Below are 24,348 nucleotides of genomic sequence, written 5' to 3'. Positions count from 1 at the left end.
CCCCCCCCCCCCCCCCCGGCCACTAGAGAGCACAGAACTCCCATCAAACCTGGATATTTCTTAATTTGGCTTATTTTGATTTGGCTTGATTGGGAATTTTGCGTAGGCAGGAAGCTCGCATTAGGAAATATTCCTAACAATAACAACAAACATTGGCTAGGTACTTGATATTATATGAGTGTAATACCTGCACTGGTCTGTCAATGTGCGTGTTTCCACATGAAAAAAAATCTTTCAATAGAAAAATGAAAAATGTAAAGAGATGAGATAAATGAAGTGTAGTAGGAAAGCAGTAGTTAAAATGATTATTTGTATATGGTCTTTAACCCTAGAACTTTTTGAAAAAAATGTTTCAAGCCTATTATTTGATTCATTCTTCTGTGTTCTCCAGGTATTTCCAGGGAGGTTACAATTGTGAATGATTTTTTTTTTTAAATCTAATGCAGTGAGGAGAAACTCATGTAAAATTCATCTAAAAGCTTTTTTCTTTTATACCTTGATCTAAAATTTAAATGTTTTGAGTTGAAAATGCCTACTTTGAATTCATGTTTTCTTCATCTAGTGGCACTATTTGGGGAGACTGTAGAGCAGAGGTTCTCAACCTGTGGATCAGGACCCCTTTCGCGAACTTTTATCTCCAAAAATATTTACGTTACAATTTAAAAATAGCAAAAGTATAGTTATGAGATAACAGTAAAAATAATTTAGGATTGGGGGAGTCACCACAGCATGAGAAACTATATTAAGGGGTCACAGCAGTAGGAAAGTTGAGAACCAGTGTTGTAGAGCATTTAGGAGTTAGACTCTAATGGCAGAAATAAACATTGAAGCTGGGCCTTTGAGGGTTTGTTGGTTTTGGCACTTTCTGCCTCCTTGTCTACCATGACATGAACATCGTAATCTGCACTCATACACCCCATTCCCTCCTTGCCAAGGTAGAATGAAACCTCAGAAACTATTAGGTCAAATAAATCCTTCTGCCATTATTTTGGTCCTGTTATCTATTGTGATTTCTGTGATGTAAAAGTTACTAACGCCATGAGTTGGCTGTGTTTCTCAGTGGTAGAGCTCTTCTGGCCCAGGATTCATTGTGCCTCATGTTCCATTGGCAGTACTGGAAACAAGACATAGTAATACCAAATGCTGGGAACAGAGGGTTGGTTCATTGATTTAGCTCTGTCTGCTTATGCTGCTTTTACCCTTTGAAACTTATTTGCAGGAGGCATTTAGAAAATTTTTGTGAGCAGGTTAGGGAAGCCCTAGAGTGTTTCTAAATTAGTAATGGGGTATTCTTACATTAATTTGCAAGGCCAGAATGCTGAGAGTAATGGAGAAAGAGGAAAGCAGGTTTGGGGGCATGAGAATGAAGTTCTTTCTGAAAATAGGACTAGAGCTTGGTGATACATCCTGGCAAAGAAGCTGTTGAATTTTTGTGTAGGTCCTGAAATGTTGAGAGGCTGAGTCCAAAAGTAATCAAGACAGCATAACAATCAGTCTGTGACTTAACTGTCAATGGCTGCTTCCAGCCAAGTTCACCATGCAAATTAAGAATAAAAAGCAGAACAGAAAGATATAAAAAAGCAAACAACAAACATGAAGTTTGAACAGAAAATTTGCTTTTTCAACTTGTGGACATAGTTGTCATTGAATAGATAAGTCATTACAGAGATTCCCAGCTTCTTGCAATGGGAGGGTAAAGAAAATACCTTGAGTACATTTTAGAAATTAAATACACAGGTTCTAAGGAGCAGAAAAGGTGTAGATTCTTTGAAAGATATTTTCATAAAGAGAGAGTGAGCTATGGTGCTCTATCCTTGGACGTGACCACTTAGGGAAGTCTTGTCACACATTCACACTCTAGCACTTAAAGACCACTACTATGGTGGTTCAAAGGACCGCTGTATAAGCTGGTGGTAGATCCAGTATTATTCACATAGTACAAATTTTGAAGCTATACACAATGCCAACGTTGGAATTTTATGAAGTCTTCCAAAAAGATTAATAAAAAAAGACTATGTAGCAGGGTTGGGTTATCAACAGATAACCTACAAGAAGGCTATGAATAAGTTCATGTTGAAATGGAGATCTCAGGAGGTTGAAGATGGCAGGAATATAGGTAATATCAAAATCTTTAGGTACCTAGTGTAAACGGCGAAATAGAGACACAATAACCACACGAATTCAGAAAATGAATGGTAGCATATGTGTTGAATTTTAGTCATGAATTAACAGGACTTAAAACTTTTTAAAGGTGTCCGTTTGGTTTTCTTTGTCACCATCACTCTTTTCTGGGCTTTCAAATCTCCCCTTTGTAATGGGGATGTTTACTTTATGCAACTGTGTACATCAAAACCATCTTTTTCATTAAATAGGATCCGTTGTCCAGCTAAGAGATCACCTTTCAGACTCAAGCTATTTTGTACTTGAACTTTTAAACAGTGTTGGAAATTTCAGAGTTTTGTAAAGTGTTAAAGTTGGAAAATGTGTATTATTATGTTGGATTATTTTTACAGAGTGTTAATTTTGAAATACATTATGGGAATCCCATAAGTCTTTCATGTCCAAGAGCAGAATGCCATGGCTTGAATCTGAAGTATGCCCTCTAGGGTCATGTCTTAAGTTCTTACTTCTCCGCACTGTTTTGAGATGATGTGGGGCTTAGGAACTGAAAGCAAATTGGAGAAAGGAGGGCACTAGTGGAGGACTTTTGAAGGTTTGCCTTGCCCTGGTTCCCATCACATACTCTGCTCCTGTCTACAATGATGGGAACAGTCTCCACCATATTTATTGATATTGGAAACAACGATCCTGCTCTTATGGTGAAAATCCTTCAAATTCATGAGTAAAAAGTATGTGTTTCACTCCCTCAGTTCTTTCTGTTGGCTATTATGGTCACAGCGCTGGGATTAGTAACTAAGACAAACATTACCACAGGAAAACAACAGGCAGAAAACAAGACGGTACTGAGACAACATGGAGAAAATGGGCTTTTCCCTCATAATACAGATTTAGACAGCATGAGTTCTAGGAAGTGAGACAAGAAATGAACATGTTTTTAGGAATATGGAAATTTGGGACATTTTGAGGATAACACATGCTATGAGAGAGTGAGCAAGTCCTCGTTTTTCCAATAAAATTACTGCTAATAAACAGTTCACAGTGTTGACAACTGTATTATATATTACTGCCAACTGAGAACCCTGGTATTCTTTTCTTCCTATCAATGATAGTAACATGTAGTAAGAAGAAAAAGAACATGTATATATGTATGGAAAAATTAAGTCGGAAATCTTCTATTGGGTTAGCCAACTATGACCAGAGAAATTCACTAGAAGTTAGAGTCCCTTCTGCCCTGAAAATTCTAACTTTCTAATTGCAATGGAAATGGTAAGACTGACACAGTTTAAACACATTCAGAATACAATATTATTGACTATATTTATTGCTGGGAATCTTTCCCCTGTGTCTCTCTTGGTAGCTGGGCATAAAATTCTGTTTTACTTTGTAGAGTTAGTCAAAAGCAAATCAAACACAGAATGCTTTTATAACATATCTTCAATTACATTTCAATTACATATCTTCAAGGACATTTCTTACATTCTTGTTGGATTTCTAACAATGCTTATGAACCATATATAGAATTTCAAGCAGAAGAATTTATGAAAAGTTTAAAGAGAACACTTAGTCCACATTTCCCATGCTCTTTGTATTTTGTGAGGTTTATGAAAGGAAGGTAACTGAAAAAACCCTACTTTTAAAAAAATCATTTTTCATTTTACAAAATAGAAGCTTTTTTTCAGAGTTGCTTTTGCTTTCTGAATCTAAGACTTCTAAACTGAAAGAAATTCCTTAGTAAGTCATTCAGGTACAGAATGATTTTTGTAAAGGTAAATTTTATCAGCTCTTCTTAGATAAGAGTACAAAACTGGAAGTCATGTTCTAAGAAAATGCTTCTATTTTCTTGTGTTCTGTGCAAAGTAAGCAAAGCCAGGATCACTGAAAGAAAAAAAAATTTTGTTCAAATATCCTTGGGCATGAAGTAGTGGTCTGGAAGGATACAAATGCCAACATTTTTGAAACACACCCAAGGATTTTATACAGATATATAATTATTTATTCTCTTAATATCTATATATCCTAAATTCTAGTGCAGCACTCCCATCAGCTCTGCTTACAAAAGTGCCAGTGCTGGCAAAGATCTCAGTGAGAGAAGATTAAGTCAGAGCTACCGGGAGATGCCACACTGGTTTATATGTGATGCTGAACATATCTCTGGATCTTGGAGATGAGGCACATGGCTGTCTTAGTGTATACAAGAGAATCATACCAAAGCAACACATCAGATCTGTTTTAGTGTGTGGCGATAAACAAATACTTCACTGTGCAATCATAATGCTTTCAGCAGTACCCAGAGGTGCTAAAAGTGGCTCTCTTCCTATCCAAGATAACCAGGCTTGTGGGAAGAAGTATTGTTGATTTTAATTAACAGGTATGCTTGCTAAAGAGTTATCAATATATACCTTCTGACCCCATGTGACTGCAAACAGCCTGTGTACCAAAAGAGATGAGTCAGAGCTTTCTGACTCTACCTTTCTGAATCAGATTGCTAGAGACATAGTAATGCAATATTTTAACTGCATTTTTCTATTTGCTTGATAGATAGTGACATTAGAATTAAGCACCGTGGTTTTGTTTTGTTCTTTGTTTCTTCCAGCTTTCAACAGAGGATATAGTTAATAATAAAGTATTTCAGTCTCCATTGATTTAGTTAATCTCTCAGATAAAAATGTAAAGGATCTTAATATGATAGCTCATTGTGAGAGGTGAGGTGAGAAAATGAAGCTCAAACTCATTCATTCCCTCCAGGAACCAATCTAGAATATCACACTGTAATCAAAACATTATCAGGCCATCTATTGTCTTTTCACTTCATTATACAGTGTTAGTCAGGAGTTTAGAAATTAGTCTTAATAAGAGAATTAATAACATATCAGTCCTCTATGTAAGATGGAGTAACAAAATCAAATCCCTATTTGAAATTGTCACTGTATCTGGTGGGGGAGTGGTGTGAATACAAAGACCATTTCCCTGATGTAAGTTCAGCTCAGGAGCAATCATGTACACTGAGGTACAGGCAATGGTTTATTGTATCTATGCCCAGTGTTGTCAGCTGTTCAGGAGAGATAAGGGACCCACCATTTAAAGTCCTTATGCTTACTAAGTGATATGTAAATCATATATAAGAGGAATGAAAGCTTCTGTTACTGACCACCTCAAACTTCCACAACCTTCTGGCATAGAACAAATACTGAAGACATTCATTGGAAAAAAAAAAAAAGCAATGTATGAATGATCTGACATGTAGTTTTTACTACATTTTAGTAATTTTTTTTTTTTTTTTTTTTTTTTTTGGTTTTTCGAGACAGGGTTTCTCTGTAGCTTTGGTGCCTGTGCTGGAACTAGCTCTTGTAGACCAGGCTGACCTCGAACTCCCAGAGATCCGCCTGCCTCTGCCTCCCAAATGCTGAGATTAAAGGCATGTGCCACCGCCTGGCTAGTAATTTGTTTTTATAAATGTATCACATGAGAACAAAATACACTAGTGTGGGAAGTGTCTGACCACTGGTTAGATGCTTTTTGTTGAGTCAAGGTTTCTCTGTGTAGCCCTGATTGTCCTGCAATTTTCTCTGTAGACCAGGCTCACCTTGAAATCAGAGATCAATCTTCCTCTGCCTCCCCAGTGCCAGGATTAAAGGGGTGCACCAACACTGTCCAGCTCAATTGTTTTAAACTTATTATTACTATTTTTAAGACAGGGTCTCACTATGCAGCCCTGTCTGTCCTGGTTGACTTTGAACTCACAGAGATCCATTTGCCCCTGACTCGGAAGGGCTGGGACTAAAAGGCTTGTACCACCAGTGCCGCCTCTTATCCACTGCCATGAATAATGATCACCACACCCCCACCGCTCCATAACATTTTTGAATTTTGAAGCATTTAATACAATTTGCCAGTATGAAACAAGATATTCTTTTAGATTGCTTACTTTTTTTAAAGAAAGAATTGTATGTCGTCTCATTTTATTGCACAATTACCTAATTTTCTAAATTTGAAATAATTCTTAAATATTTGATAAACTAACTGTGAAACATATTGCTGTTCCTTACAGAAGTGAAAACAGCACAAGGAGCTCCAGATGCGGCTGATACTGTTGATCGTCTCCTCATTCTCTGTTCTGACTGGTATACGGCATAGACCAAGTCAGCAAGCTGAAATTTGACCACAAATTGTTTCAAAATATACTATGCTTCTGAAATGATCATGTTGAGTGTACTTTTGGCATTGCGATTTAAAAAGTATTGTGTTCCTGATTGCAAATCTTGCCAGACCTTATTTATATGGTAATGCGATGTATGGTATTGTTTGGCTTTATTAGTTCACAACCCTGTACATTGTAAATGTCCGGCTAATGTTTCATTTAAATAAAATTATATCCTGAATAAACACTTAAATGGAAATCAATGGAAATACTTAAAATCCACTCATTTCGTGGTGTTCAGAAAAGTTTGTAAAGACATTACACTGAATCAAATCTTCTGAATATTTCAGCTATGTCTTTTCTATAATTCGTAAAGATTTCAGGAATTATAAAATTACATATTTTATAACTTCGGGTTAATTACTATTGAATGACAGGAACTGATCTCAAAATTTGTACATTTATTTATATTCAACTATAAAAATAACACATAAACTTACAATATTTCTGAATTTATTTGGATTTTCTCTAGACCATGAGATATAGATACAATTATATACAACAAAAATATTATATATATGTATATATATTATTTGGAACAAACAAAAATGGAATTTCTCAAATTATGAATAAAGCTATCTTCCAGTTTGACACATGCATTTTATATTCCAAAAATGTTCAGTCAAAAGATTAGCATCTAATCCCATATACATATGCATGGTGAATACATATATATATTGTTGAACATAAACAGAGACTGAGGTTAGTAAAGCAATTCCTTTAGAGTTATGCTAATCATAATCTTAATATGTAAATGTACTTAATTTGAAAGTAAAATAGTTGACTCAATTGGGAGAATGGGACTCATGAAACAGTAAGCAACACAAGCATTTCCCTTTATCCTCAGCACTGAAGTTCATGCAGAATCATGCAGCTTGCCTGGTTTAAGAGTTAAAATTCAATAGATGACTTTCTCTTTAAGTAAACAAGTACATTGTGCAATAGGCGACTGAAGGAGGTTTAATTTCTTCAAGACGGAAATGTAATACCTGAGTTAGGAGATAACAGGGGAAGAATTTAAAGCGTATTAGTCAGGAGAAAGAATGCGTTATATCTACATATCTTAGTTAATGCAAATTACCTATTTCTGTACCAAACAAAGCATGCTATTTAGAAGAAGAATATCATTTTTGTTCACACATTTAAGATATTTTGCTTGTCACTTAAATCTCTAGAGACAGAGATATTTACATAAGAAAAATGTGTTTAATGATAAAGTTGTAGGAAGGTAAATGGCTAAATGTGTTGCTGGAACAAGAGTGTCAAAATAAATTACTCAGACAAGTACAATAATGATTCTGAGATAAATATTGTCAAGTATGATCAACTGTCTTAAAAAAGTTAAAATAGAACTCCAGCCAAGGAAACAGGGAGCCTAATGTGGATCTTCACCTCTCCTTTGTCTCTTCCAAGTCCAATCCCCAGCCTCAACTCCGGTTCTGAAACAGACCACCTGGTGCAGCCTTCCCTTCTGCTCAAACTGAATATCCAACTGATCACTCAGACCTTCTCCTCCAAACTTTCTCTTTACTTCCGCTATTCCAGTCTCTAACACAAGCAGACACTCCAAGAGAACATTTGAGGCTGCTTAAGCCAGAGAAACCGGTAGATCAACTACAGATCTTCACTTATCCCTCCATACCCTCAAATCAAATTCCCTAGTCTCCTGCCCAGTTCTATAGCAGACCACTTGCTTCAACCTCATCTCTCGCCCTGCAGTGTTTTAAAATGGATCATGAAAGATCTTCCCATAAAAATTTACAGCCTCCCTACTTATTGCATTATCCCAGTCCCAAACACCAGAAGGGCACCCAGGCAAGGGAAATAGTTCAGACAACATGCAGATCTTCACTTAGTCCTTCTCTCACATAATCCAGTCCTCCAGGCTCACCCTCGGCTCTGGAGCAGACTACCTTCTATGGCATCCCTTCCCTCTCTGACCTCATTTCTGGTGGATAATGTATATCTTCTCCTCCAACATTCCTCCCCACTCATTCCTTTGTTCCAGTCCCCAATTCCATCAGGCATTGTTTGGGAACCCAGTGATCAAACCTGCCAGAGAAGACAAGAGGCCAGCAAAGCACTTAGGCAAGCTCAGCTCTTCTCTTTCTCTCCTCTCATCTATATTCAATCAATCCCCCAGTTTCATCCCCAGCTCTATAGCAGACTACCTACTATGCTTTCTGGTTACTACCTGTCCCAAATCCTAGTAGAACAGCCCGCTTTCTTCCCTTCTTTAGACCCTCACTCTCCCTGCCTGTCGCCATTACTAAGTTTCAAATCCTAGTATTTAGAAGCACATTTTGTATAAACCTCAAGTGGCCATACCAATAAGGATCCCAGAAGAACTTTGTACCAGGCAATACACAGCCACCATACTTTCCTAAGAACTAGAGACAGCAATAGAATCCAAGGGACAAACCACCCGCTCGTAAGACCAGATCTGACCTATAAGTTCAGAGCTTCACACCCCAGATGCTTAGACACCAGTGTAAAAGAACAACCAAAAAGAGCCAGGACAACACATCTTGATGAGAGCCCAGCAACCTTACTATGATAAGCCCTGACTATAGCAACACAGATAAAGCACCAGACAAAGAGCTTAAAGCAGCCTGTATGGAAGATAACAGAGGTCCTAAAAGAAGAAATGAATAAATCCCTAACAAAATCTATGAAAATACAAACAATAAATAAGGAAATGAATAAAACTATTCAAGACCCAAAAGTCTGCGGGAAAAAAAAAATCAATGAAGAATACCCAAACTGAGGAAATCTGGAAATGAAAAATTTAGCAACTCAAACAGGAAGCCTCACCAAGATCATATAAGAGATGGAGGAAAGAACCTTAAGTATTAAAGACAAAACAGAAGAAATGGATACCTCGGTCAAATAAACTGTTATTGGGTAAGATGGCTAACTCTTATGTATCGGATTTTTTGTGTAAGGTAGTGAACATTTTTTTTTCCATTGCAACCCAACATATATTTGCAATTTATATAATAGATTATATAGTTATTCATAAAAACAAATATTATCTTTTTGTTGCTTTCATTCTGATTTCAAACTGCAAGGAAAATAACATCATGGATTATGTGTTTTTATCCACATAAGGCTTTACTCCTGATGCCCATGAATGATTGACATGCATCATCTGTTGTCCGGAGATCAGTTACTAATTTTGAGTAACCTGTCTTTAAGTTGAGTTCATGTTCCTAAAACTGGATAATAGAGACTTTAACAAACATAAATCATAGTGCTTTATAAACACTTATGGGGCATGCAACTTAAATACAAAAACTACTATTTTTTTTTTCTTTGAAACAGGGTTTCTCTGTGTAGCTTTAGTGCCTGTCCTGGAACTAGATCTTTTAGACCAGACTGGCCTCAAAATCACAGAAATCCGCCTGCCTCTAATTCCTGAGTGCTGAGATTAAAGGCATGTGCCACCACTGCCCAGCCACAAAAACCATTTTTATACTATGAACCTTTTGGGAAACATGAACCAGGAGGGAAAGAAGATCAACACACCTTTTCCCAAGAAGCTAATGTTCTTTCACTTTTACCCCATCTTTTGTTCCTGGACAGACACCTTGCCATCCTTCTTAAGATAAAATTTCCACACACAAAAAAAAGCAGAATATGTGTGAAACACCTATTCTGTCTTCTAGACCTTTATACAACAGGGAGTAGAGTAGAGAAGCTCATATTCTCTGTAGAGATGAATGAATACTTTCTCCACCCTGAGTCACTTTCATTTTATTGGAGACCTAAAGAGACACCAAATCTCAGGGAGTAGGAGGCAGAATCAGTTTACTCTTGAACAGCCACCATTTCTCTACTTCAGAAGTAAATTCTCATTCATGTGCCACTGGTCTTCCAGGAAGTCAGGAAATAGTGTCCTTTCTTGACTATGAATGTCTCAACACAAAAATAAAGTTTTTACTTCCAAAGAAAATAAGAAGAGTTTATTCTGAAGATAAATATGTGTGGTCATGTTCTAGAAACATAGGCTTAGGTGTTCCCAGATTTTTTTGATTTTACAGAATAAAGAAATATGTAAACCAAATTATTTGCCAAATTCAGTGTTGGGGACCACAGATTGCTAGTTTAGAGCAAAGCACAGCAATTAGTGAAAGGTTTTCAACATTATCTGATGGAATTTTAGCTTTTACAATGGCAAATGTTACTGCCCTGTTTAAAATATGTTTTAAGGTTTTGATAGTATTAGGATGTCATGTTGTTTATTTAAATGGACTAATGATAAATAGTCCAACATAAGTTTTCAAGAAAATGAGCAAGATGAAAGCTTTTACTGAACCATCAAGAAACAATAGAAGAAAATAAAATCAGTGAAGTAGACTGGAGACATCAGTGGGACCAACAAAAGCAGAGCAGATGCATATTAATAAAAAAATAAACAATGGTAACTAAAAGCCATAACAACAACAAAAAGTAAACAAACAAGTGACATTTTTCTATTAGAAAATGAAAATATTTTTGTAAAAATTTGCTACTCTAGAGCTAACATGTGAAGAGTCATGAAAAGTTAACATATAATAATAAAATACAGTGTTAACTTGTAGCATTAACATATATAGGCAGCACATAAAGCTCTTCTGTTTCTTGCTTATACTTTATTGTGTTCAAAGTCTTTGTTAAAAGGATCTTTCCATAACTCTAATAATTTAATAAAAGTAAAAAGATAAAAGATCCTTTTAAAATTCTAGTCCACAAGGACATAAGACATCAGAGACAAAAACTTGGTATCTTAGCATTATGTGTACAAGAAACACTAATTTGCTGCATATACCACTAATGTGTCGGTATATATGAAATATACACATATCACATCATATTCTGTCTCACAAAATAGCATATTTTATTACAAATATAAATATTGAGTAAAATGATTTAATTAACATAGAGACACTAGATGTCATGTCTTTTTTCTGAACAATACTTGTTTTATCTAAATAAATTTATAGTACCCACATACCAAAAATTAGTTACTTAAATTTCTAATCTAATGTCATAACAATGCATTTTTTAAAGTTTTAAAACATTTCTTCGTGTATATATTTTACTTGTATTTATGTGCAAGTATATATTTTACTTGTATATATGTGTGTGTGTGATGCCAGAGGAAGTAAGAAGCAGGCATCACATCTCTTAGAATAGGAGATATGGTTGTGCAATGCATTGTGCATGGTGAACTTGAGAGCTCTGAAAGGGTAGCAAGTGTTCTTAACTGATGAGTCACTGTGTGCAAATATCCTTATATAGAGGCTTCTCTTTTTCTATTTCATTATCTTTAAATTTGCATTTTGTCAAGTAAAAAGAAGTTTACAATTTATTGGTTAAATGCACAATACTAGTTGTTTCTCTTGCAAACTTTCAAGGAAGATTTTTAACCCATTTTAATGCACACATACACAGTAAAAGTACATATATACAATGTAAATACACTTTTACCTTGATTTTTCCTTTAACACACACATATTTACTTTGATTGTTCCATTTTGTATCATTTTTTATGTTTTAGGTAAAATTTAGAAAACATTTTCAAGTAAAGCAATTATTTCCCAATGAAATTGAGCAAGCTGTATCTCAAAAAGAAAGCATGCCTTTGCCTTACTCTCTAACATTTACCTACACAGGAAAAACTTGTTTTAAAAGGTTATTTTTTTAAGACAGTTTAGGTTCTCATTGCCTTATATAGCAGTTTCTTATTTTAAATTTACTTTTCAAGTCACTTACCATCAAAAGTTTTTTTCACTGTATACAGAAAAGGTGTATCACATGATCCTTTGATATATGTCTGTTAGTATCCAAGAGGACTAGCTGTTCCATTATTTTGTAAAGTGGCAATATAAGACAGTGTGATGACAATTACTGAATGAACAGAACAAGTCAGACCTAGCCTTTTTTGAAAAGTCTCTACATGGAAAATTAAAATTGGATACAACCTTATTTATGGAAACCTATAAGGAAAAATAAGCACAATTAAAAAACATACTTGTCAAACTATACTTTTCTCCTGGTTCTAGGGTAAATGAAAAGGATTATATATTGTATTTATTATGTAAGTAAATCCTTAGTCATGTTTTAACTAATCAATAAATAGTAGTGCTATACTGACTGCAGCACTGACACATACCGTTACCTATTGTTCGGTTTTGAAAATAATTGTCTACCTTAGTATGTGCACACTAAGATGCAGATGATTAATTTTATAGTGCATATACACATTTTTTTGTTTTTTTTTTTTGAGACAGGGTTTCTCTGTGGTTTTGGAGCCTGTCCTGGAACTAGCTCTTGTAGACCAGGCTGGTCTCGAACTCACTGAGATCCTCCTGCCTCTGCCTCCTGAGTGCTGGGATTAAAGGCGCGTGCCACCACTGCCCGGCCCATATACACATTTTTTATTGAAATAACATAACACCCCCATAGGTATTTTATACATGTTTTATGTAGCTGAGTAAGACGTGCAGAACAACAGTGTTCCAGCTAAATGAAGATGGACCAAAAATATACACACTTTACAGTAAGCACATAAAAAATCTGAAAATACTTCTAGAAATTGAAAGTATTGATCTGTGAGCATGCTGTTTTATATTCAGTAATGGAAGAAAATATGGAGAGGAGAGGAGCAGAGAGATGTAGGAAGGTTATTAAGGTTACAATGTAAACAGTTCGCTGTTCTTAAAGGGACATCCTGAAGTTGTACCTTTGAAGAGAAGTGGTTTGTTTTATCTGCATTTCAGCTAATGGGTGCTTTGTGGCTTTTGAAAAAAATCAAAAGCACTTTTCATTATTCACTGATTCTAATAATTAACCCTAGATTTTGTCTTTTCTGCCTCTTCAAGTTTTTTTTTTTTTTTTTTATTGGATTCCTCTTCCAAATGTACTGATCATTCAGGAGGATGAAAAAATTTATGGAGGTAATGCTTTATGAAAGCAGATGAAGTTTTGTCCTATCTGTATATAAAAATTTCAAATGTAAGAAATCTAAAAGAATAGAAGAGAAGTTGGGTGGTGGTGGCATATGCCTTTAATCCCAGTACTCTGGAGGCAGAGGCAGGTGGATTTCTGTGAGTTTGAGACCAGCCTGATCGCCAAGTTCTACAAGAGATAGCTCTAGGACAGACTCCAAAGCTAGAGAGAAACCCTGTCTCAACACCACCCCCCAAAAAATGTTCAACATCCATAGCCATCAGGGAAATGCAAATCAAAACGACTCTGAGATACCATCTTATGCCAGTCAGAATGGCTAACATCAAAACATCAATAATAGTAGCTCATGCTAGAGAAGATGTAGAGTAAGGGGAACACTCCTATACTGCTGGTGGGAATGCAAACTTGTACAACATCAGTGTGGAGATTTCTCAGAAAATTGGGAATCAACTTACTTCAGGACCCAGCAATATCACTCTTGGGCATATACCCAAAAGATGCTCAATCATATTACAAGGACATTTGTTCAACTATGTTCATAGAAGAATTATTTGTAGACAGAACCTGGAAACAACCTAAATGTCCCTCTTTTGAAGAATGGATAAAGAAAATGTGACACATATACACGATGGAGTATTACTTAGCAGTGAAAAACAATGACATCATGAAATTTGCATGAAAATGGATGGAACTAGAAAAAAAAATCCTGCATGAGATAAAGCAGACCCAGAAAGATGAGCATGGTATGCACTCAGTCATAAGTGGATACTAGTTGTAAAGCATGGTCCTAGAGAAGCTACGTAACAAGGTGAACCCTAAGAAAAACATACATAGATTCATCTATAAAGGGGAAATCGACAAGATCGCCTGATAAAATTGGGAGCATGGGGGTGTGGAAAGAAGGGAGAGTGGGAGGAGAAGAGAAGAAGGGGAGAGGGAGAAAAACATGAGGAAACTGGATAGTTGAGATGGAGCAAGGACAGAAATGAGAGCAAGGAAAGAGATATTTTGGTTGAGGGAACCATTATGGGGCTAGCAAGAAACCTGACACTAGAGTAATTCCCAGGAATCCTAAAGGATGACCCCAGCTAAGACTCTAAGCAATAGTGGAGAGGGTACCCAAACTGACCTTGTCCTGAGCTTAGATTGATGAATATCTTAAATGTCACCATAGATCCTCCATCGAGCAACAGAAACAGAGGCAGAGACATGCAGTGGAACACTGTGCTGAGTTCCTAAAGTCCAGTTGAAGCATGGGAGGAATGAGAACATGAGCAAGGAGGTCAAGACCATGATGAGATACCCACACTGAAACAGTTTACCTGAGATAATGGGAGCTCATCAACTGCAATTGGACACTTAAGGAACTAGATTAGGACCAAACTAGACCCTAGGAATGTGAGTGACAGATGTATGGCTGGGGCAGACTGTAGGGCCACTGACAGTGGCATAGGAATTTTCCTTATTGCTTGTACTGGCTTTTGGGGAAGCTGTTCTCTTTGGATGGATACCTTGCTCTGCCTAAATATAGTAGGGAGGGCCTCGTACCTTCCCCAGAGCAATGTGCCTTACCTTCTCTAAGTTGTGGATATAGGGTGGGTGAGTGGGAATGTGGACAGAATGGGAGGAGGGGAGAGAGTGGGAACTGGGATTGGTATGTAAAATGGAAAAAATAGCTTGTTTTCTTTTGAAAATAATAAAATAAAGTATAAAAGAATAGAAACATAGAAAAGAATGAACTAGACCATTTGAGGAAAAACAGTGTTTTTGTATGTTGGATCCTAGAAGAATACCTAAAGGAATAAAGTCAATAAGGGCACATACAATGTTTTGTGTAAATAAATATATTTATAGTTTATTTAACACCATAATTTAAACCCAGCATTTGGTCATTTATATTTTATGTTATATAAAGTTCCAAATAATTTAATAAATTTTATAACATAGTTCTATACATTACTACTGATCATTATAATTATGTAATTATGTCTTTACAAAGGGAGGGGGTCACCAAGATCTGCTCTTTTCTCCTGAGTCCTGTGGCCCTTCTCACCAACATCCTGCCCACAATACTGAACATCCTTGCAATAAATTATACCACTCAAGAGAGTCTTCTTACTACTATGCTGTTTGATATAGTGGGCTATCATAGAAAGGTAATAACAAAGGACCCACAGGATTTGAGTTCAAGGTAAGGCTTCTTCTTATACCACAAACATTCAATAAATTTCTAGCATTGTGAGATAAGTCTGTTTTTTTGCTTTATAGGGCATATTTTTCCTCTGTCTGTATTACATTCTGTGGTTAGATAAAGGCCACATGGATTTGTGTCATTTAAAGACATCCTGGTTTCACCATGTGATGATAAGAGGTCACAAATAATCCAATTCATCATTGGGAACTGTCCTGATAAGATGAGGTAACTATGACTTCATTTCCAGTCTATCTAATGCATACAGAATGTGACATAAAAAAACACAAAGTTGATAACCAAAGAAACAAAAGATATGGATAAGAAGGATGATCAAACAATATTGACTGCCAAGTGGAATATTACATTTTAGTAGTATATTTGCATATACAGGTCATCTTTAAATAAATGTATGTTTTATAAAAATACACACAGTAAATAAAAGCAAATATATGCCCATTGAGTCTTCATCAATATTCTGTGGAAACTGTTTATAAATGAAAAATTTTACAGTCTTTAGAATGAAACAATCTCTGTATTACATATTTTGCAAGATAGTTAACAGAAGGAATCACAGAAAAATTATTTTACTCAATATTTAACATGTCAAATATCACTGAAGAATTATTCCTGGTCAAATGATTATTTAATTTAGCTTGAAATATGTACTGGTTTAAATAAACTTCCAGTGCATGTAGGATTCCACAGGGCCTTAAAAAGAAGAAAATAAAAAGAAATGAATGGCAAATAACAAAATGAAATGAAAATTTAAATGAAGATATTAAATGTTTAAACACAAGTAAAAATACAGAAGCTCATCTCTTGGTGATTTTATGTCAAAATTTGTTATTAGCATTTACAAAGAAAGTTTATTTTAGTAATGTAAAATGAAAGAATGAAAAGTTGACATAAATTTTTCCTTTCTTAAAACAAGTAGAAAATACCATTTTCTCCAACTCTTTATATAGTCTTCCACTGAAAAACAGCCAGAAAATTAGATAATAGGTAAATAGCACGAGGTTCTCTTAAAGACTGTGTATACCACAGCTATCTTGACCTACACACAAAGCTTCAGGATGATTTATATAGCCTGCAACTACTATTACTCTAACTTTCAGTCTGTCATTTCTGTCAAAACCTCACATGATAGGAAATTAAAGCATTTCAGACTATTTTATACATATTAAAACAAGGATATCCATTAAGTAAATATCTATAAAAGAAGTGTAATATCACTTGTTCCGAAGGACAGTAAAATTGTTGTTAAGAAATCTAGAGAACTACAGAATCAATACTATAAGACTGTGTTATGTACCAATATAAAGGATGTGTGTGTGTGTGCATGTGTGCGCTACATGTTAGTATATAAGATATAGCAACATATCAGAATGGCAACTAAGAATTATCTCAAACAGTACTGGCAAATTCTGAAGAAATCCCACATGAAGAGAAACCTCAATTGAATCCACATCAAAAAATCCTTTAAGAAAGGTTCTTAATAACTAAGGCACAGGACAGCATGTCTTGATAGAGCAGAGCCTGTGGAAGAGTTCTCTATGAGAACAGTTGGTACTATAATAAAATCACATAATAAGGGAGTGGAAAATCTGAGCAGTCATTAGGTTTGAGAAGTCCTTATTTCACGCTGCAAGTTTACTGAGACATGCAGTGTGTGTGTGTGAGAGTGAGTGTGTGTGTGTGTTTGTACATGCACACAGTGTGTTTTTGTGTGTGTGCAGTGTGCCCATATTATATATAAGTATAATTTTCAAAAGAAACATGTCTATAGTCTCACAGAATATTGCTCATTACTTGGATATGTAGGATGATAAGTGGCTACTGTAAATGAGGCTGGAAGACTTGGATGCTTTCAAATTAGTCCTCTGAGGCTATACAGAGATGTACTTCTGCGTGAAGTATAGAGTAGTTAATTCTCTTTGTCCTTAAAAGAAATCTCACTGAAGATCCAAACCAGAGAATTTTTTTAATAAAAACACATTTAAAAATTCACTTTTCCAGGTGTATATTGTACTGTTTGATAACCTGTGAAGTTTAGGAGTGTCACTTATTTTTTACCTCTCCCTTTCCTCTTTTCCATGATAAGCGTTATTTCTATGCAGTCTCAAAGGAAGTTTCCTTGATCTCATTTATGGTATTCTATAGTACTACATTGCTTACTTTCTCACATAAGCATTCCATTATCTCCCTTTTTGAAGTAGGGTACATAAATGAGATATTATACAATGAGGTAACACATTATAGACTCATAATTTGCATCAATTTATTAATAGTCTAAAGATAGCTCTATATGAAAATATTGATATTTCATCTTTATTCTTGGATGACCACCTGTTTGGTCATCTATTGATAAATATTTGTGTTATTTTCCATCATTATCGATAACAAGAAATGCTGATGGGGGAATATCTTAGGAGCATGTTGTTTGGTATATATGGAAACATATGTCTTGGTAGATTTTATAGATAGCATTGATGGTGGTGGACCACACCACTTTATTATATTCTCAGTAATCTCTTCAGCAGGGGGAGTGCATGTGACAAGGCTACTTGTTTACAGGATATGTTTTAAAGATACATAAAAATGACTAAAATCTTTTATTTTGATACCTTTCCATTTCTCATTTTTTTAAAAAAATACTTCAAGAAATAAATTTTGATAAATTTTCTCTCCTCTAACTCTCTAATTCTTCCTAGATTCTTCACAAATCCTTAACCACTCATCATTACTTCTTTTTCTTCCTTTCCTTATGTCTCTTTCATTTATCATCTATCTGTCTGTCTGTCTGTCTATCTATTCTATCATCAGTCATCAATATATCTAATCTACCATCTATTATTTGAGTCTATTTAAAATAATTATTTTTACTTTTAAATTGTTTTATTCATCTTACATACCACCCACAGTTCCCTCTTTCTCCCCTCCTACCTCCCTCCTCCACCCCTTAGAAAGAGTAAAAATTCCCATGGTGAGTCAAAAAAGCCTATCACATTGTGTTGCGGCAGAACTAAGCCTGATGTGATATTTCCCTCTGTGTGCTGTGAATGTTTTATTATTATTTGTTAATAACGTATCTGCTATGCTCTATGGCAGAGCAGAATAAAGTCAGACAGGAAATCTGGACAGAGATATATAGAAAGATTATAAAGTGTCAAAGAGACACATACTGTTTAGCTGCCAAAGGAGAAGGATGCTGGAACTTTACCAGTAGGCCACATCCTTGCAGTATACATAGATTAATAGAAATGGGTTAATTGATGATATTAGAATGATATAGAATCTCTCACTGTGAACAAGATCCCAAATAATACAAGAGGAATTATTTCAAGAGGTTAATTTTACATCATGATGATTAAAATTATTAACAATGATTTGTGTACTTGACAATGACAAAAGTAGATATTAAGTGTTTTACCACAAAATGATGCGGTAATATGAATGTCAATTAGCTCAGTTAAGCTATGCCACAGTTTATAAACATCTCAAAGCTTCAGTTTGTAGACTATTAGCATTGTAATGTTTATTAGTTGAAAATTAAAATCTTTTCTGTGTTTTTGTCAAAAAAATGACTAAAATCTTCATATGATTAAATGATAATGAGTTAATAAAATTATTAAGAAAGTCATATTTTACTATTGTTGCAAACAGTAATTATTATATTTAAAATATCAAAGTTTAAGAGTATATGATATGTATGTTAAATGGATGTGATTAGTTTGTTTAGTGGAAAAAACAAGGTGGCAATAAGAGTGTTCAAAGATGCAAAATTTAGTATGCACTCTCACATCCACTGATACTTGTACACTTTGCAATTTCCATGAATTCATTTATTTTTACATTTCATAAGTCACAATCATGAGTAATAATCTTGCCAACCCCTTTTAACTAAGAAGTAGTCTTTCAGACCTGATGTGGTAGCCCAGGCCTGTTACTGAGGAAGACGGAATGTTGTGAGTTCTAGGTCATCCTAATCATATAGTAAGTCCCAGGCCAGCTTAGGTTAAAAGACCCTGGCTAAAAACAGTGGGAAAAAGTTCTCAGTTGCAGTTTTGCAACCTAGATTCCAAAACCAAAAAGTTGGAAATCATGAGATTTCAATCTTCTCATCCAGTTTCAGGTTTTACCTTAAAATTGAAGAAAATGCTAACCCTTTTATACTATTTTTCTTCCAGAAAATAATTCTATGTTGGACTATAACATCGATTTGGTGGATTAAGTCCAAATTCATAAATCCATTTATAAACATAAAATTCATAAAATAATGATAAATCTGAAATAATTCTGATATTTATAGAACTGACTCTAAGTATTCTGAACTGTAAATTATACTCTTTTAGAATAAATTTTCTATATACTAATTCAGTCTCATAAATTTACAATTGTAATTACCATCTTAACTCAGCATCACTAAGAGTGTAATTTCCTTGCGTTCTTACTTTATAGTGCACAAGGTTAATGATATATGTGGCTTGCTTTTAAGAAAGTTTCTAATGGAATAGTCTAAAAATTCCTGCTCCTGTGCCAGTTCTGTATAAATACACTTATAAAACTTTTTCCCTTAATTCTCTATGACTACACTGTAAAATAACTTTATATCTTTTTTAAAACACTTTCAATCTACAAATGTCAACGTCTTTGTCTCTAAAAAAATCCATTTCCGTTTTCTCACTGGTAAAAGTAAGGTAAGCATGAAGACCCTCTAACCCGAGAGGGTAAAGCAAGTGGCTGAGAAGTATCAACCTCCAAATAATGAATCAAGTATTTATAGATTATTTATATTGCATAAGATATTGCATATAACCTGGAGATGCATGTAACCCATACAGACAGTAGGATGTGCAACTACTGGACCCATCCTATGAGAACTTGAGTACGTGAAGATGGGTCTAATGTGACTCCTGGAACAATCACACAGAGATATAAGGGGCAAATGTGCTTCCTTCCAGATGTTCTTCCAGAGAAATAAAAGGAGAGCAGAGGAGAAGGGAAGGGGGGAGGGGAGGGAGGAGAGGAGGGGAGGAGAGGGGAGGGGAGGAGAGGACAGAAAAGAATGAAGAGAGAAAACATGTAATTATCAGGAACTCTGGTTGAGTTTAGCTTTTCTTTTATTTTTTTTATACCTAAAGGCTATGTAAGGGGGTTACTAAGTCATTGTTCCTTCCTGTGGATATGCAAAAAAGGCCTGAGGCTGCTGTTCCCTCAGGTGGATGGTACACATAGGCCTGAGTCTCTGCTCCCCAGATGACAAGACAAAGAAAGCCTTGGTCCTCTGTTCCCACGTATAGGCTTTGATTCCCAACTGTGGGTTTCCTGATACACTCAATCTGTTACCTGGCTTAATAACACAGAAGCACCTTTTTTATACTAGGTGTTGTAGTCTTTATGTTAATCTGACTATTCTTTCTCAACACTGTGGCAAAGATAATACAATTCTCTCACTGACTGGGACTTTCAGAAGGTCTTGAGGGAGGATGCTATAATAGAATTTCTATCAAAGATGCTTTTCTCTCTACTTCCAAGGCACACAGCTCACCCTTCTCTGTTTCAGTGTCCCTCTGGAACTCTGCAGATGCCATTCCCACTCCCAGCCTCTCACATATCAGTAGCTCCTTCCTGTGTTACCTCTCCCTTAGAACCTTCTGCTGTGTTTTTCATTTCTTCATTTGTTATCCTTAATTTAATTACACAGATTAAGCAATTGCATACTCAATAAGAGACTATCTGGGGCTTTTCAGTTAAAGGTTCCTTGGAAAAAGTAATATTTGCTGAATATTAATTCAAAAATTTTCAAAGCTGTGATATAAGACCATCCATGCTAGACAAACCAAGCATCTACACTACATAGAAAGTAACCAGTTTACTATTAGCACTTTTAATCAATGTTCTTATCCAGGCATTTAATACAATACAAAAAATAATTGTCCTAAAGCAAACAAAACTCTACAATTCTTTATACAGGTGATTTAATTTCTAGGTATAAACAAAAATACCAGAGTCGAGTGAATATTAACAGATGGAGCATTTGGAGAAAGACATTATTTTGTCTGGCAAGTATTGGGACATATGCATACACATCAGAAGTTCTGACTGTGGAAGATGACAGTATCGTGGCTAGGAAGATTTCATGCAGTACAGTTGTCAGGAACCAATGAGAATGCTGAGCTGACAACATTCAGCTGAGATAACATGGCACAAAAACGGCCAATCAACAAATGCAGTCAAAGACAAGCATCCTCATCTCCATTCTGAGTGAGACAGGAGAAAGTTCTCATATATTTATGAGCTCTTTGTACAATAACTGCCAGGGTAAGCACATAAATGAAATATAGTAAAGCCAGAAGATGTATCAATATACACAGAAAAGTGTACTGAGACATTCTCTCCATACCTTCATATATAATGTATATTTTATTATTTTTCTAGCCTGAGTAGAAACTTCTTATATAAAGCATATTTCCTTGAGAAACTTAGTTAAAATAGTTGAAAAACACAAAGTAATCAAATCTTGTTATACTATACACATATACTGGACTAGGTTGAAAATATATGTGAATCAAACTTCAACCCACTTTTAATAGTAAAGTTAAAGTCATTAATAATACATATACCCACCATAACAATTCAATATTTGATGAAATACCAGGCAATTTTACATTTTAAAAAGTGATAAAAATCTTAAAAGTTCAATTATATTAAAGATATTCTGTAAAAATTCAAAACACACACAAAATAGTAGATCTCATTACTCTAAATTCTAATCCTAAAAGACAAATTTTGTGATTATTCTGAGTAAAATCAAGGTATTACTTGAATGAAAATTTATACTGGAAGTCGATCATATTAATGGAAATAATAACCTTTGATAAAACAGAGCAAGAGAGTAAAATTGTTCACTAAAATATTAAATTAATTAAATCCTAAATTTTCTTACTGATAATAATTAATACCTTCCTTTTTAAATTTAGCTATTCACTCTCAAATAGTTTAATCAAATAATTACTTGCAGTATCTCTCAAAATTTAAATATTGACAGACAGTATATGTGCTCTATGGAGGCCTTTATCTGCAGGTGATATAATCAGAAAGATCTCAATCAGTGTTAAGGTCTTATAGGAAATTTTGATGTTTCATGATTCTACCCAAACATCTTCTATCCGGTTTCACAAGCGTAGGTGACACTTAAATTATTTGGGTTCGAACGTCCTTATAAAATTGCTTCATGACAGAGTTTGTTTTAAAAAAAATAAACCTTTAAATTGCTCGGTAGTAAACTTCCATTAGTATATTTTGTACTGGGTTGGTACAGATTCCATTCTTATGCAGGATATGTAACAAAAACCATGTCCTTAATGTTAATGGTGACTTGGTATTTTGCAATCTGATATTCACACCTCTGACCCATGATCACAATTGGTCCATAAAGAGCAAATGTGGTTGATACTGACAGATTCAAAAACCAGGTAGGAAATAATAAGAACAAAAGATGATATACATAGCTTCGATAAAAATATTTTTTCTTCCCTGCGAAGCTCTAGAAAATTATAAATAGATGTTTATACACATATGTAGGTGTGAATGTGTTTATCCTAACTTAAAATAATGACACTATGAAGAAAATATTATAGAGATAGTTATTCATATGCACATGTAAGTTAAATTATTTACATTTAAGATTTACAGTTTACAGATGACAATTCATGTTCCTGGAGAAGTGTGGACAAGTCACATGTGTCCTAGCTATTAAGCAATTCATAATTCTAATTGTCTTACCTTTAATTGATTTACAATATTCCTTTTCTCAGGTCTTCATATAGAAAGCACTCTCCTGTGCATGTGGTTGAATATAGTTACTTTGTTAAGTTATGTGCATTTAGTCATCATTTACTGATTGCGTGGATTGTGTTATATATAAATGCCACGGAAAGGCTAAGCATATCAGCATGAACTGAGTACTGTCCAGTGTTAACAGCTCTCCAGACTATAAGAAGTGCTTGGGGTGGGAGGAGCTCTTTGGTGGGGGCGAACTCTTTGGAAGTCACTACCAAGGAAGTATTCTTTCTTGGCCTTAGGTCATGGGCAACTTTGCCTTCATCACATGAAGACAAACTAAGAACAATGAAAACTTCAAGAGAACTATCATGTTCCTCCCTCATTTTCAAAATTTGTGTTTGCATATTTATAAAACCAAGTACTATGGTGTATTCTGTGAGAAAGAATATAATGATCCCCAGAGAAGCAAATTCACTCCGCAGACACCAGTTCTCATGAGCATCCACAATGGGATCTAAAACGTGACACTGGTACATACAAGTCTTGCATTATTTGTCTATGTTGAGTCACTACTGAATTACTTAGAGTGGAGATACTCAAACATTAATTCCCAAACCACACCAAATTAATCTTTCTTGTCTTTATATTAAGAATGTATTACTTTTCCTAACAATCCAAGTGCCCTACAGAGCTCATAATAAAAATGGTTTGACCTTCCTGGAATTTAGATAACTCACTTAAGAACTGAGTGCTTTGAAGTAGTTGGATTCTAAGCTAACCTGTAGTGTACATTTGCTATGATGTATATTGCAATATGGTTTGATGGAGATTTTGCTTTTATAATTCTTTTTGAAACATCTCTGACATCCAGACTTAGAAATACACAGATAATTATCTAAAATGTATGATCTAAGAGCTGATACACAATTATGTATTTACAATTGCCATATTGGGGGAAAAACTCAAAAGAGATAAGCAATGGATTACTTGTAAACTACCCTAAATTATAAAACTAGTTTCTCTCAAAAATAAAGATTAATAAAGATTAACAGCATCAAGATAACATCTCAAAACCATTGTTGTAATGATATCAGTA

At 34.9% G+C, this 24,348-nt stretch overlaps 1 protein-coding gene across 3 annotated transcripts in view; it reads right to left on the bottom strand.

Moving 5' to 3' along the window:
• The window catches only part of Ccser1 (coiled-coil serine rich protein 1), a 1,153,064-nt gene that overhangs the window by 513,761 nt on the left and 614,955 nt on the right, over nt 1–24,348 (bottom strand). Inside the window, exon 10 of one of the 3 annotated variants that reach the window (XM_050162334.1) lies at nt 15,133–16,175. The exons of the other annotated variants lie outside the window; for them this stretch is intronic. Within the exon in view, the coding sequence (XP_050018291.1) occupies nt 16,116–16,175 (60 nt within the window). The 3' untranslated portion in view covers nt 15,133–16,115. Of the gene's footprint in view, nt 1–15,132; nt 16,176–24,348 lie in introns of those variants that run through there. 3 annotated transcript variants of the gene reach the window in all.

This window comes from Alexandromys fortis, unplaced genomic scaffold (genome assembly GCF_014885135.2).
Source record: "Alexandromys fortis isolate MF-2015 unplaced genomic scaffold, M_Fortis_MF-2015_v1.1 scaffold_117, whole genome shotgun sequence".
In the NCBI taxonomy this organism is placed as follows: domain Eukaryota; kingdom Metazoa; phylum Chordata; class Mammalia; order Rodentia; family Cricetidae; genus Alexandromys; species Alexandromys fortis.
The sequence above is the reverse complement of the archived record's forward strand: the minus strand, read 5'-3'. Positions and strand labels throughout refer to the sequence as shown.